Genomic DNA, 15,067 nt, shown 5'->3' on the forward strand with positions numbered 1-15,067 from the left:
ACTCAAAGTCTGGCCTAGCCCTGTGGATACATCATCAGGGACCAGGAAAAAAAAAAATCATAGCTGAAACAACTGGAGATTTCTAAAACTACACCATTTCTATGCTTATTAATTTTGTTTTTCTTTGCCATTTCTTCCATAACTATATGAATAAAATTACAGAGAATGTCCTAGAGCACCATTCTCATGAGATAACCTGGGTTGTAGACCCAACTTTTCTACTAACTCACTCTATGACCTTTGCCAAAATTGCTTCCTTTCTTTGGGTCTTGATGCCAATTCAATAAAACAAGGGGCATGAATGACAAAATTTCTCCAACCTTTTAGAAGCTGTCATTCTAAACCTCAATAAAAAGAACTGATATACTTGGCTTTAATGAAAAGAAGGAGATGGGGAAGGTGGTAAAGTAATTTTGTGGCTCACCACAACTGATCTGAAAAGAGACATGCTGCCAAAGAATAAGTAAGTACTGCCAACTAGCTATACAGACAAAGAATGGAGCCATAAATTAGATCAAGGCCAAGAGTTTGAACGGACAACCTGCTATGTTGATTTCTAATAAACTAGCTTCCTGAGCACAGGAAATGAATTTGCTTTCAATGAGACTACCAGACCTAGGTAGTCTTCCTAGTGACAGCTTCCAAGGACTAAGCTGAAGGAAAAGAAAGATGACAGGGAGGCATTTAGAAAATCACTGCAGGGCCTCATTTAAAAATAGCTTATATAGGTTCCATTGTCATGTATGTATTTTACAATCATTAGAAGAAAAAAATCTAAAGTCCTGAAGAAGGGCTGTTGAAGAAGCAAGTTTGTGGCTAATTCTAAAAACTATCGTATGCACCAGTAAGGTTCTTACAACATAAATGAGCTGTAGACAAGAGAAAAAAGGATGGCTCATTCACATGACCTACTAAAAGAAAAATCACAAGGAAAAGGAGCATGTAAAAATATAGTAGATAATTTTATGATCTGTTCTTACTTCGTCCCTGATCATGAGGAAGTGAAGCAGCCACTAGGAATTCCCATGTCAGAAGACCTCTATGGGACAAGGAGAGAAGGAAGATTCTGAGAAATAATGGACAATGTATGTGCCAGGGAGATGTGGGGCAGGGCACTTAAACTCTTTCCACTCTTAAGATAGTTAGTTATAGACAGCAGTTGAACAGCTTAAAATGACTCTTTGCTGAAATCACACGGGTCTGAAACTCCCAAACAAGAAGCACAGACAGCACACACAGAGCTCCTAAGGGATGCTACTTATGTATTGACTAGAGTAGAATGGAATAAGTAGTTGACTCACAAGAGCTGAAGCAGGACAGAGCCCAGAGAGTAATCTAATCAGATAACACCATCAACAATGGAATAAAAAAGTGTGTCAAATGCAGATATTTTTCTAGTTTCCTCTCTTACCTAAAAAGCTTATCACTATGATGCAACGAATCAGAAATTCCAGAGGCAAAGATAGGGAAGTCCCAAAGCTCCCTCCCCTGCTTCAGGGGAACCATGCTATAAACTTCTCTCTTTTGTCTCTGAGGAGTCAATCTGCAAAGTTCTCTCCTCTTCTCTGAGAATCAACCAATCTCTATAACAGAGCCTCTTCTTTCCCAAGATTCAACTTATGGAGTGTTTTCTACTCCTTCTCAGAAGAAAATCTAGAAGCAGCACGAGAGACTGTAAAATCCACAGAAACCCTGTAGGGAATCACTTACCCTTCTGGGAGCCACTGGGGCAGAGAGGGGTTACCATCATCTGGAATCTTTAAAAAGAGACAGAAAAAAGTTAGATCCTAGAAAAGATAGGAGACAGCCATATTTCTCTGGTCAGGCAGTGAGCAGTAAAGTAGGAATCTCAGAGAAGTGTAGGTCACATACCCAATGTGGTGACATAGCCAGACTGATGTCTAAGCAAATGCCCTGATCAGCCAGAGCAATAAGCAGGTTGCTGAACTGAGCACTACTTTGTCTCTTTTCTCCCCAGTGAAGAGGAAGGATATAAGGTCAAGCTCTAAGGCCAAGGTCCACTGGGAGTGTGAGAACTACCAGAACTTACACTCCCCGCCCCCCTCCCCACAATCCACTGGCATATATAACAGTAAGCCAAGGCAAAAACAAAACAAAACAAAGAAACAAACAAAAAAACCCACCAATTACTTGGGCTTCCAGGCCTCACCTAAGCAAAAGGACCATTCATATAGAGTCTGGCCTCTAATTATATTCCTAAATTCCCTTAGCTGTCACAAAGCAGTGATTTGGTCCTTCTGTAGTCCCATCTCATCGTGTGATTTGACTTTACTTAGGTTCCTTGAAGCCCTAACTCACAGACACTCTATATTTGATAAACTCTATATATATAACAAGAAAACCCAGGGCAGATTGGATACTTAGATTATCATTCTGGTACTCTTTATGAGCTCTATAATGAGAAGTTGAAAATTAAGGTACCAAATAATTCAAAGAAGAAACCGTCTGAAAACAGTTTTTAAAGGTTTCTCCACAAACAAGCGAACCCCCCCCAAAAAAACCCCAAAACAAAAATTATTAAAAACACAGAAAAAAAACAAAGCAGTGTAGACAGTAAGTTCCAAAGCTTCCAGGGCTCTCTAGAGACCCAATGGTAAATGGTGTTTACGGTCACCAGATTTAGTGCTAGCAGGTCTGGGACTTCCTGCCCCCTCCTTGTTCCCCCGAGCCCCCCAAAACTTTCCTGCCTCCTAAAACCTGGGCTCCAGTTAACTATCCAGGACCAAATGAGCTCCAGGACAAGGGAGAAAAAAGTAAGGTATTTAACTTTGTACAAGGGGTAAAGTTTTGGGAGAGCCCCAGATGGGAGAAGTTATTGATAAAATTTAGCAAAACAGAGTGGAAAAGGGAAAGGTAGGACACATGTGGTGTAGGGTAATGTAAAAGTGGGTAAAAATTACCCTGAGTCAGCAGTAGACTCAAGATGAACTTTGGATTTAAGACCCTTCTCAAATTGTCTGGACACAAGTTGTCTGCCTACTGACTACAGCCCTTCAAGAACGCATTTCACCTTATTTGGCTCTTGCCCTGGTTCTATGGGTGGGATGATCCTGGCAAAAGGACAGCAAGGCCCCAAAGGAAGCCAGAAGTGGATAATACAAGTCCCCTAAGGTTGCTTTTGAGGGGTAGCCTATCCCTAAATCCCCAGATCCTACCAGCCAGAACTTACCTTCCCTTTGGAAACAGTCACTGTACTGAGCAGATTTTTATTTCCTACCTAAAATTAGATGTTTGCCAGAAACCACTGACTTTAAGGAAACAAAGTCACAAAAAGTCTCTGGGAAGGAGGGTTCAACAAGCTCAGATTAAAAACATTTTCTGTGCCTAGAGGGGATAGTGGGTCTGCAAAAGACTGAAGATAAAAGCATAGAGTAGAGCATGCACACACAGGTACTGAAGGAGGGCTGTGAGAGTGAAAGGAGGTCTAGATAAAGTACCTACAGCAGGTACATTCATGGACACAACTTATGCCTGAGAGAAACACAAGGTGATCATGGATCCTGCACACAGGCTGATAAAGCATGTGTGCACACCCATTTGAAGAAGGATTCAGTGTTCACCAGGGCCTGAATCACAGGCAAAAGCAAACCCTCATGATCTTCAAGAACCAGTGCTTACTTACAAGTAAAGAGCATGACTTAAACAATGCATCCACATGGCATGGGGGAACCACATCACAGGTCTACAGAAGCTTGTGTTCATAAACCAAGAAACCTGCTCAGCAGCACAAAGCACATTCACACTTAGGATCCCAGGCAAGAGGCACAAAATGCCTACAGCAACCTCTGCTCTCAAATAGAAAGTGTATGCATGCTGGGTTCAGCGAGGGTTCATAGCATATGCCAACCTGCAGCAACAAGCAATAAATCGACAAACACTGTGCAAAATAGAAGAGAAGGGCAATCAATGTTTGGGGGAGTCAAAACTGAGTACAAGTATAAGCACATACATGCTACATTGAATGTGCACCATGCTGGCACACACATTCTCACACTGTGCTCCAGGGATGTCTGCAGGAGCATACACAAAAATGGAGCATGCCCACAAACTGCTTTTAGGATAAACAGACTATCTACATGAGCCAAAGCTCATAGGCACAGATCATGTGTGTGTGCACGCGTGTGTGCACGCACATGTGCACACACACCCTGTGCTCAGGAGAGAAGGGTAGAAAATAGACAACACAAAGGACCCAAAGGGCCAGAGGCACAACCTGAATGGCTTCTCGCTTTCCTTCTGCAAGGAGAGAAAGAGCAGGGGAAAAAGGGCAGAAAGGTTAGTAGATTCAGTCCCATAGCACGGAACCCAAAGAAAATGCCAGCTAAACCTTAAGGGACATGGAGAAAAGGAAGAGGTCCTCTGAACAACTGGTTAGTTAACAGAGCCTAACTCCTAGAATCCTTGCCTCCTGTTTTGGCTAGCCCCACTTTTCATTTAGACCATTGCTGGTTTGGCTACTCAAACTAAGGGACTAAGTCTGCCTGGGGATTTCAGTCACCTTTCTTCCCTTTCCAAAGGGGCCTGCATGCAGCAACAAGGAAACCAGTGCCACACACTTTGTTACCAAGGGCTACTCCAACAAGCTATCTGAGCTGGGCTAAGCACAGAGGGAGTTCTTTCCTCAGAAGCTACATGAGCTCACTCTGGGTCTGGAAGACATCCTCAAACCCCAAAGCCTGGTGACTGAACCCTTTCCGTTTTCCAATGTAGGCTTGGCCATGCATTTGTCCAGCAACCCCGGAGTTAAGGCTAGAACTGGGATGCCCAAAGACCATAGTTGGGGGCATCAACTGGCCACTGACCTCACCGAGGCTACCATGATCTAGATGACAAAAGTGTGATGGCAACTCCAGGCTCGATTATCTACTAAATCCAGAAGAATTCTCCAAAGGAAACTGATGTTTCCAGAAGGGCTTTAGCAAATCACAGTAAAGGAAGATCAAGTCCAGAAATTACTCCTTCTCCTATTCATCAGACTACATTGCCTCCAGGCCACATATAGATAGCTCCACAGGTTTCCTTCTCTGTGCTGATCAGCTCCCCTCTTTCTTTTCCCTCCCTTTTAAAGACCCACTGATATTACATAACAAGTAAAAGGGAGAATCATAGAAACTAATTCCCAAGTCCAATTTTTCAGCTATTTTTGATGACTTAATGAGTCACCTGACCTGACAGAGGAGTTAACTCAGAATAGGAATCCTCCAAAATAGTGCAGCTATAGGAAGGTGGATGAGATGGAAAAGACACTTGCTAGAATGGACCATATCTCTTCTACCTCTACACCCACCTCCCCTATTGTATTCTGCTGTCTTTGAAAAAGAAAATTAGGCAAGGAATACTTTAACTGACCCTGTGATTCAAATTAGAAAGCTTTTCTCTCCTCCTCCATTATCTTGAAAATACACTGTACACATCATGTCAAAGATACTTTGTGTCTTTCTGTTCTTCCCAGAGTTCCCCATAATACCTAAGAATCTGCTGACAAGGCTGTCAAGGCTTTATATATATATATATAAATTTAACTCTTGCAGCCTGAGGGCTTAGCACATCTCCTAGCATTTGTTGTATGTAGTTAAAGGAACTGAATTTTGAGGACTTAGAAAACAACAGCTTATCAGAACATGTCTTTTGCCCATCACCCGAGAAAACGTAGGTCTCCTAGCCAGTAGCCTGTACCGTTTTCCAGACTCCAAGGAACTGCTGTACTAGTTCTTCAGTTTGTCCCACCCACTGAACAAATACAACCTTTTCTTTCTCTTTCTTTCTTTTCTTTCTTTTTTAAAATTTATTTTTGAGAGAGTATGTGTCCACACAAGCAGGGGAGGTGCCAAGAGAGAGGGACACAGAGGATCTAAAGTGGGCTCCATGCTGACAGTTGAGAGCCCGACGCAGGGCTCAAACTTGCAAACTCCAATATCATGACCTGAGCTGAAGTCAGACTAAACGTTTAACCAACTGAGCCACCCAGAAACCCCTCTTTTTAAAAAAAAAAATGCTTGTTTATTTTTGAGAGAGAGAGAAAGAGAGTCCTGAGAGCGAGGGAGGGCCAGAGAGCAAGGGAGACACAGGATGTTACAAGTGGGCTCTGGCCGGACAGCGGAGAGCCCAATGCAGTGCCGGAACCCACCAACTATAAGGTCACATGACCTGAGCCAAAGTTGGACGCTTAACCGACTGAGCCACCCAGGCACCCCACAAACCCTTTCTTGTTAAGAGTCAAACTTCTTGTGCTTACGAACTTCTTAAAATGTCTTAATATTTTTCCACTCATTTTTAGTTTTCAATTTAAGTGCTATAAGTCTAAAGAACACTCCCTTTGGGGAAAAAAAATTCCCTGACCCCTAAGAATGATAGAGCACTCTTCCAGACACTCCATTTTATAAAAAAACAATCTTAACTCCATTGTAGTTGGGAGTGAAAAGATTTGAGGTGCTCAACTGATTTGAGCCTGCATTTCCTTACCTGTAAAAAGCAGATGAGAACTCTGCCTCCTAGGGTTACAGCAAGGATTCATTTCTTCAACAAGTATATGTTGAGAACCTACTACACACTAGGCACTGTTCTCAGTGCTGGTGATAGAGCAGAGAATGAAACAAACTCCCTGATTTTGATAAGCTTCTATTCTAGAGGAGGAGTTGATGATTAATAATCATGAAGACGAAGAGAGTAGCTAACATTATGTGACCACATCATGTATCTGACATTTATTAGAGTAAGCTCATTTATTTCTCTCAACAACTCTACTGGGTAAATACTATTATTATCTCTATTTTTTGGTTGATTAAACTGAAGATCATCAGAGAGGTTAAAAAACTTGCCTTAAGTCACAGCAGGTAGCAAAGCCCAAAATTCAAAACCGGCATTTGGTGCCAGGATCCATAAAGACTCTGCTGCGAAACTCAGGTAAGGGTAAAAGATAATGCCCCCTGTGGTGATGTTACAGTTACTATCAGAGTTTGATAGAGAAAAATCAATGGAAGCTTTTGAACAGAGTAGTGATATGATCTGACTCATGTTTTGTAAGGATTACTCTGATTGCTGTGAGGAAAACAGACTGTAGAAGAACAAGGGTAGAAGCAGGGAGACCAGTTAGGCTAGGAAATCATCTGGATAAGATACAATGGGGACTTAGACAAGGATAAGTAGTGGTGAAGGCAGAGATAGTGGTTAAGGTTTAGGTTACCTTTTTTATTTTTAAAACGTTTTATTAATTTTTGAGGGAGAGAGAGAGAGACAGACAGACAGACAGACAGACAGTGTGAGCAGGGGAGGGTCAGAGAGAGAGGGAAACACAGAATCCAAAGACAGGCTCCAGGCTCTGAGTTAGCTGTCAGCACAGAGCCTGACACGGGGCTTGAACCTGAGCCGAAGTCAGACTCTTAACCAACTGAGCCACCCAGGTGCCCCTAGGTTACGTTTTAAAGATAGAACAGGTAGATTTACTAAATGATTGGAAGTGGGCTATATGAGGAAAAAAAAGGAAAAGTCAATAATGACTATGGATTTGGGCCTGAGCAGCTGCAAGAATCGAGTTGTCATTTACTGGTAAGAAGACTAAGAAAAAGCAGGTTTGGCAGGGGCTTGGGGAAAAGAACTAGGAGTTTGGTTTTGGTATGTCAAATCTGAGATGCCTATTTACTTCCAAATGGGAATCTTAAGTAGATTTTGAGTCTGGTGTTTATGGAAGATGTCTGGCCCAGAGATATGAATCTGGGAATACTTACAAAATTCATGATATTGAAAGAGATTACCTAGATCATGAGTATGAATAAAAATAAATCAGGACTGAATCCTGGGATGCTACGAGGTGGGAAGATGAGGAGGGACCAACAATGATGGCTAAGAAGGAATGGTCAATATAGTACTGGGGAAGAACCAATACAGAGAGGTGGTCTGGAAACAAAGTGAAGAAAATATTTCAAAAAGGAACTGAGGCTTAAGGACAGACTAAAAGATCAATGGAATAGAATTGATCCAAAAATAAATTCTAAAATTTGCAGTCAGTTGGTTTTTTGTCAAACGTGCTAAGACCCATTCAATGGAGAGAGGTTTTTCCAAATGGTGCTTGAATATCCACGTGCATACAAACCAGGATCCCTATTTCAGAGACATCACTTAAAAATTAATTCAAAATGGATCATCAACCTAAAAGAGCTAAAACTAAAGAACATTTAGAAAAAAACACATAGGAGGGGGTGCCTGGATGGCTTAGTGAGTTAAGTGTCCGACTCAGATCATGATCTTAGTGAGTTAAGTGACTTCGGCTCAGGTCATGATCTTTCAGTTCATGAATTCAAGCCTCACACTGGGCTCTGGGCTGACAGCTTGGAGCCTGGAGCCTGCTTCGGATTCTGTGTCTCCCTCTCTGCCCCTCCCCACTCACACTCTGCCTCACTGTCTCTCAAAAATAAACTTTAAAAAATATTTTTTTTTTTAAAAAGAAACATAGGAGTAAATCTTTGTAACCATGGATTAGACAACGGGTTCTTAACTATGAAACCAAAAACATAATCCATGCAAGAAAAATTGATAAGTTGAATGTCATCAAAATTTAAAACTTTTGTATTCTATTTCATACCCATTATAATGGCTATCACAAAAAAAAATAGAGAGAGAGAGAAGTAACAACTGTTGGCAAGGATGTAGAGAAATTACAACCTTTGTGCACTGTTGGTAAGAATACAAAATGGTGCAGCCACTATAGAAAACAATATGGCAATTCCACTTCTCGTTATATACCCAAAGGAATGAAAGCAAGAGGTGGTGATGGTGGAGGGCACTTATGGGGAAGAGCACTGGGTGTTGTATGGAAAACAACTTGACAATAAAATATTGAAAAAAAAAAAGATATATGCAAAAAAAAACCCCCCGATAGTTATACATCCATGTTCATGGCAGCATTATTCACAATAACCAAAGGGTGGAAGAAACCCAAGTGTCAAACTACAAATAAATGGAGAGACAAAACATGGTATATATACACATACAATGGAATAGCATTCAGCCTTAAAAAGAAAGGACACATACTACAACATGGGTGAACCTTGAAAGAACATTATGCCAAATCACAAAATGACCAATATTGTGTGATTTTACTTATATGAAGTACCTAAAGCAGTCAAATTTATAGAGACAGAAAGTAGACGTGGTTGCCAGCAGCTGGTGGGAGAGGAGAATGGGGAGTTAGTTTAATGGGTACAGAGCTTCAGCTAGGGAAGATGAAAAAGTTCTGGATATTGGATGATGGTGATGGTTGCACAACCATATGAATGAACTTAAAATGTTTAAAATGATAAGTTTTATATTATGTATATTGTACCACAATAAAAAAATTTAGAGGTGTCTGGGTGGCTCAGTTGGTTGAGCATCCAACTCTTGATTTCAGCTCATGTCATGATCCCAGAGTCATGGGATCAAGCCCCACATTGAAGCCACATGCCCCTCACAGAGCCTGCTTAAGATTCTCAGCCTCTCTTCCTCTGCCCCTCTCCCCTGCTCACACACGCTCTCTCAAATTAAAAAAGAAAAAAAAATTTAAACAAAACTTGAATGCTTCAAAAAAGACCATCAAGGAAATGAAAAGATAAAGATTGGGGGGAAATACTCACAAACCATATATGTGATAAGGGACATATTCCAGAATATTTAAAGTTGTCTTACAACTTAACAACAAAAAGACAACTCAATTTGAATAAACATTTCTCAAAAAAAAAAAGTAAAAATGGCCTATATGCACATGAAAAGATGCTTAACATCATTAGCCACTAGTGAAATGCAAATCAAATTACAGTAAGATATCACTCACATCCAGTAGGATGGGTATAATAAAAAACACAAACATTAATAAGTGTTGGCAAGGATGTAGAAAAAATATAATTCTCATGCCTTGCTGGTGGGAATGTAAAATGGTGCAACCATACTGGAAAACAGTCTGGCAATTTCTGAGAAAATGTTAAGCTCAGAATTACCATATGACCCAGCAATTCCACTTCTAATATATATCCAAGAGAAGTGAAACATGTCTGCACAATAACTTGTACACAAATGTTCACTGCAATGTTACTTGTAATAGCCAAAAAGTAGTAAAGAACAACAAACCAAATGCCCATCAAATGATGAATGTATAAACAAAATATAACACAACCATATAATGGAATATTAGTCCAACCACAAGTATTGATGCATGTTACAACATGGTTGAAATATGCTAAGTGGAAGAAATCAGTCACAGAAGGCACATATATGAATCCATTTATATACAATGTTCAGAATAGGCAAATCCACAGAAACAAAAAGTCAGTTAGTGGTTGCTAGAGGCTGGAAGCAAAGGGGATTAAAGAGTGACCACTAATAGTAGGGAGTTTCTTTTTGGGGTGATAGAAATGTTCTGGAGTTGATGGTTGCATAATTCTGTGAATATACTAAAAAAAAAAACCCACTAATTGTACACTTTTTTTAAGGGTGAACTTTAGGGCATGTAAATTATAACTCAATAAAGCTGTTATAATGAAAAGACAGATATAATCAATTATGTCAAGCTGCTGATTAAGAGGAGGGCCAAAAATGGACTAGGAGTTTGGCAATTAGGTGGTCACTGTCATAACCTGACAAAAGTTATTTTGGTAGCATACTAGAAATAAAAGAACTGAATTTTTATATAATGCATATGACAGTACTTAAAACACTGCCTATGTACTCTCCAAAAGAGAAGATAAGGGATGAAAAATAAGAATTCAATGGTAAGCTACTAGTAACCGTAGGCCCCAAAAGTTTCCAAGCAGAGCAGTGAAGAAAGGGGATTTCTTAAATGTTCCATTGGAGTAGTAGCCACTGTTACTAATACTGAGTCAGTTTATTGGTTTAGGGTGGCTACTGTTCTGGGCTCTGTAACAGGAGTGTGTTGGTGAAAGGCTGTTCTATATGCTTACCTCACTCTATTCTTCCTGCACTAATGAATGTTGCTGGATTCAGGCCTAGACCCAGCACCCCTCACCACTCCCTCTGTAGCCCACTGGCCAGACTTCATCTTGGCTAGGACCCTGAACTTTGGCTTGCCTTCTTACTGGTGCTTCCCGAAAACCTATTTTGTCTCAATATCACTGCTGCTGCCACTATCTGCTCACCACAGGTACCACAAGCTCCTGTACTGCCCACCAGAAGGGAAACTTTGCAAGCTGAAAAGTCAGCCCAAGTGTGCTGGTGGGTGTTCATGCTAACATCAACCACGGACCAACCAACTGCCAAGGTTAAGGGAGCTGGTAAGAAAGTACTGTTTTGATATTTGTTGTTTCTATTGTTGTTGTAATGTAAACATTTCTAAATGCCCAGTGAGAAGGAAAAAGGGCTGCAAAGTTCAGGGTAGAAAGAAATCCTTTACAGCTGAAGAATTATAGAAAGCTTTCTGGAAGAGGTGATGTTTTGGCGGTATAGTGAAGAACTGACTAAATTTTGCTAGGCTGATTTGATGAACACAGCACCTTAGGCTAGAAGGAAGCATGTATATGTGAATATGCTAGAACAGGAAGTACAAGGTGAATCTATGAGACAGCAAAGTTGCCTTTTGGATGAAGTATAGTGGGACAATGGGAGATAAGCTTGCAAATGTAAACTACAGACTAACTGTAATGGTCCTGAGTGCTAAGTGAAGAAATTTAGACTTTCATTTTTTATTTATTTTTTTAAGTAGGTTTCACACCCAATGAAGAGCCCAGTGCAGGACTTGAACTCACGACCTCAAGATTAAAATCTGGGCTGAGATCAAGAATCGGACACTTAACCAAATGAGCTACCCAGGTGCCCCTAGACTTTTTGGATAAGGTATGAGAAGTAGGTCTAGGGATATTCCAAAGGAGCATAACGTGACTTTGTTGTTTTTATTTTAATTTAATTTTATGAGTTGGTATTACATTTATTAATCAGATTCTAAAAAGCATAAAAAGGTATACCATGAAAAAAATCTACTTTTCATCCCGCTAGTGTTTGTTTGTTTGTTTGTTTGTTTGTTTTTACCAACTACCTTTCCCCCTGGGCAATCAGGTATCAGTCTCCTATGTATCTTTGTTAGATACCCTACACAAACAGACACAGACACTATGGACTTGTGTATTCTTTCCTTTGTTTTTAATACAAGTGTAGGCATCTTATACATACTGTTCTGCACCTTGTTTTCTCATATGACAATATGTCTTGTAGATATCTCCATTTGAGTAAAGAGCTACCTCATTCTTTTTATAGCTATATGGTACTGTATTCCATTGTTAGGTTGTGCCGGTAAGTTATTTAGCCAGTCTTTCTTAACAAACATTGTTTTTACTCTTTGCTAATAAAAACAATGCTTCAAAAATAGAACATAATGTCCTTTCCACATGTGAAAATAAACCTGCAGGATATATTCCTGGAAGTGATTTTGGGGCTCAATGAGTATATAGAATTCTGATACATTTTTGCCAGTTGTCTTCCTTAGAGGTTAAACTAATTTACACTCCCATCTCACCAGCCACGCATGAGTGCCTGTTCTCTTATACCTTTGTCAACACAATATGTTTCACAATTTTAATTCTCCCTTAGAAACATTAATCAGGTTATATGCATAAGAGGACAACTCCATTTACATTCAAAACTGGATGAATACAGCATATGCTCTTTGGATAAATTTAATTTTGATTGGGAGAAGTAATTTTAAAACTACGTATCTCCATGCTGCCTAGAAAAAAAAGTTCTCTCATTTCTTAACTCAAAACCATTCCATTCTCTAGTTTAGGTGAGCAGCCTTTAGCTGGAGATGGAAGAAAAGGAATATGACCTGTGAAAAGCAAATGGCTCTTGGGTAGGGAAAGCACTGGACAGCTTCAAGTCAAAAATAAGGTTCTGTGTGAAGTCCAGTAATGGGGAGAAGAAAGGTCAGGATAAGGGAAATTCCTACAATGGCCCATCAACTACTGGGGAAAGAGCAATTTTATTTCAGCAAGAAATCCATGAAAAGAATAATCTTAAGATGCAGTGTAGGACTGTATAAGCCTTGATGCATGTGAGCAACATGCCCATTCCTGCCTCCTACACCACACCTACTTTACACTGTCATATCCTAAAAGTCCTGCAGTGTTAACTACTTCTGCCCACATGTTCCTCCCTCTTTTAAAAAGGTAGCTTCTAAAGCCCACACCCACCTCCCAAAAGATTGGAACCTCCCTTAGAGACAGGAACTCCTTTCCTGTTGCTTTAGAACCCTCTTTTACTCCAATCCCCACAGGATTAGCTTAAAAATCTGTATTCAAGTAATTTATACTGATTAAAGCTGTGGACCTCCCCCATCTCCTTGGGAAACTCACCACTAAGCTGGGTCTCACGATTGCCTGATGGAGACCATACCCAGCCAGCTGTGACCCCATTAAATATAGATTTGGAATACCTGAGTGTATGTCTTCTACCGAGAGATGGTTTGCCTTCTGTACTAGCTCGTGCAAAAGTTTTTTCTGTCTCAGTCTTTTCTCTCTCAGAACATTTTTAAAGTTGTTGATGCACTTGTTGAGATAGATGGTCTCTGCACACACTTGCTCTAGGCTTAGTGTGCCATGCTTGGGAGACTCAGGCCTGGAACAAGTTTCATTTCCCAGACATGGAGCCAGAGCAAAACCTGGCAATGCATATGCAATAGGTGAGGAGTTAGAAGCCAGAGAGAAGTTGCTGGGATCCTGAAAGGTTTGGTCTCTCTGTGTAGAGATGCCCACTCCACCAGAGACCACACTGAGCAAGCTCTCACTCTCCTGACTCCCAGGGCTCTCCAGAGAGAAATCCTGAGCACCCTCTGAACTCACTGTCCCAAGAAGTCTATCACTGTTCTCTGACTGAGAACCACTTTCATTGCTTTCCAGGTCTTCAGGACTGATGGACCCACTATTCTCGAGCTTCTGAAACACTCCCTGCAGAGCGGAACGAAAGTGATGAATTGCTCGGCCCAGTTTGCTTTTGTAAAACTTAATTTCTAGATCTTCATCCTCCTGTGAGGCAACCAGACCACAAGAGGACTTTTCAAAGACATCTTTAAGGACCTGAGTAGCATGTTCCTCTTCCTCATTCAAGTCAATATGAACCATGTCACTGAAAGTCTCAGGCCCAATGATAATTTCCTCCATCATGCGGTCATGGCTCAGAGTTGCAAATCTTCTGGACTTGTCTGTCAAAAGGTCCTCAAGCTGCTTTGAGCTCAGAATATCAAGCCCAGCTTCACAGGCCAGGAGCTCGTTGTCTGTCTTCAGCAACCCAGACAACGACAGGCAGCTGCCGGCCTTGCTTTTATTGCTGCAGTGGTTTTCTCTTTTTCCTACACTACATACTTCAAATCCTTGGCTGGCCTGTTTGAAAATCTGGGATTTCTCAGAACCCTCCTCTTTCGAGATTAACACTAGGGAAGGTTCCTTAAATTGATGGAAGGTGGACAGAGTAGCCTCTTTCCCTGTCAGCTCAGCACAACTGTCACTGATAACTTGGGAGGTTCCTAATGTTCCTTTTACTTCATCTCCCGGCTTAGACACATCACTTGACTTTGTGAAGTTATTCTCGGGTGGGAAGCAAAGGCCTTGTTGCTCAGGGATTTGAGGTTCTCTGTGTTGATTCTGAGCCCTCATTTGATGTGCTCCTGTTATGGGTCCTGTGTCCTCTGTTTCCATCTGAAGAAGTGATTCATGCTGCTTTAAAGAATTTGAAGTATGATCCTGAAGTTGCTGCGAAAATGACAACGACTCCATTTGGGGATTCTTAAAGCACTGTGACCAGCTTGGTTCTTCTTTGGTGGCAATCTGGACCCCTACACTCTGCAAAAGGATGGATTTCTGCAAGATGAAGTCTCTGTGCTCTAGATGGGCAAGTTTCACAACAGTAGGCCTGGGGGCTGGGGCCTTCCCTGCTCTGTAAGCCTCTTTGATGTACCTGTTGCATTGCATGCCATTAACACAGAGGTGCATGGCCAGGAAGCTGTGCACCAGCTCCATGGTATTTTCCCCATCTTGCTCTGGAAGTCCATACAGATACAGAATGGCTTCTTCACTGG

General features: G+C 41.0%; 1 protein-coding gene across 1 annotated transcript in view; it reads right to left on the reverse strand.

Moving 5' to 3' along the window:
• UNC13B (unc-13 homolog B) overlaps positions 1-15,067 on the reverse strand; it is a 226,456-nt gene that overhangs the window by 36,705 nt on the left and 174,684 nt on the right. The window contains exon 11 of the mRNA XM_029920814.1: positions 1,711-1,757. Coding sequence (XP_029776674.1) covers positions 1,711-1,757 — 47 coding nt within the window. The remainder of the gene's footprint in view (positions 1-1,710; positions 1,758-15,067) is intronic.

Source organism: Suricata suricatta, chromosome 13 (assembly GCF_006229205.1).
Source record: "Suricata suricatta isolate VVHF042 chromosome 13, meerkat_22Aug2017_6uvM2_HiC, whole genome shotgun sequence".
NCBI classification, from domain to species: Eukaryota; Metazoa; Chordata; class Mammalia; order Carnivora; family Herpestidae; genus Suricata; species Suricata suricatta.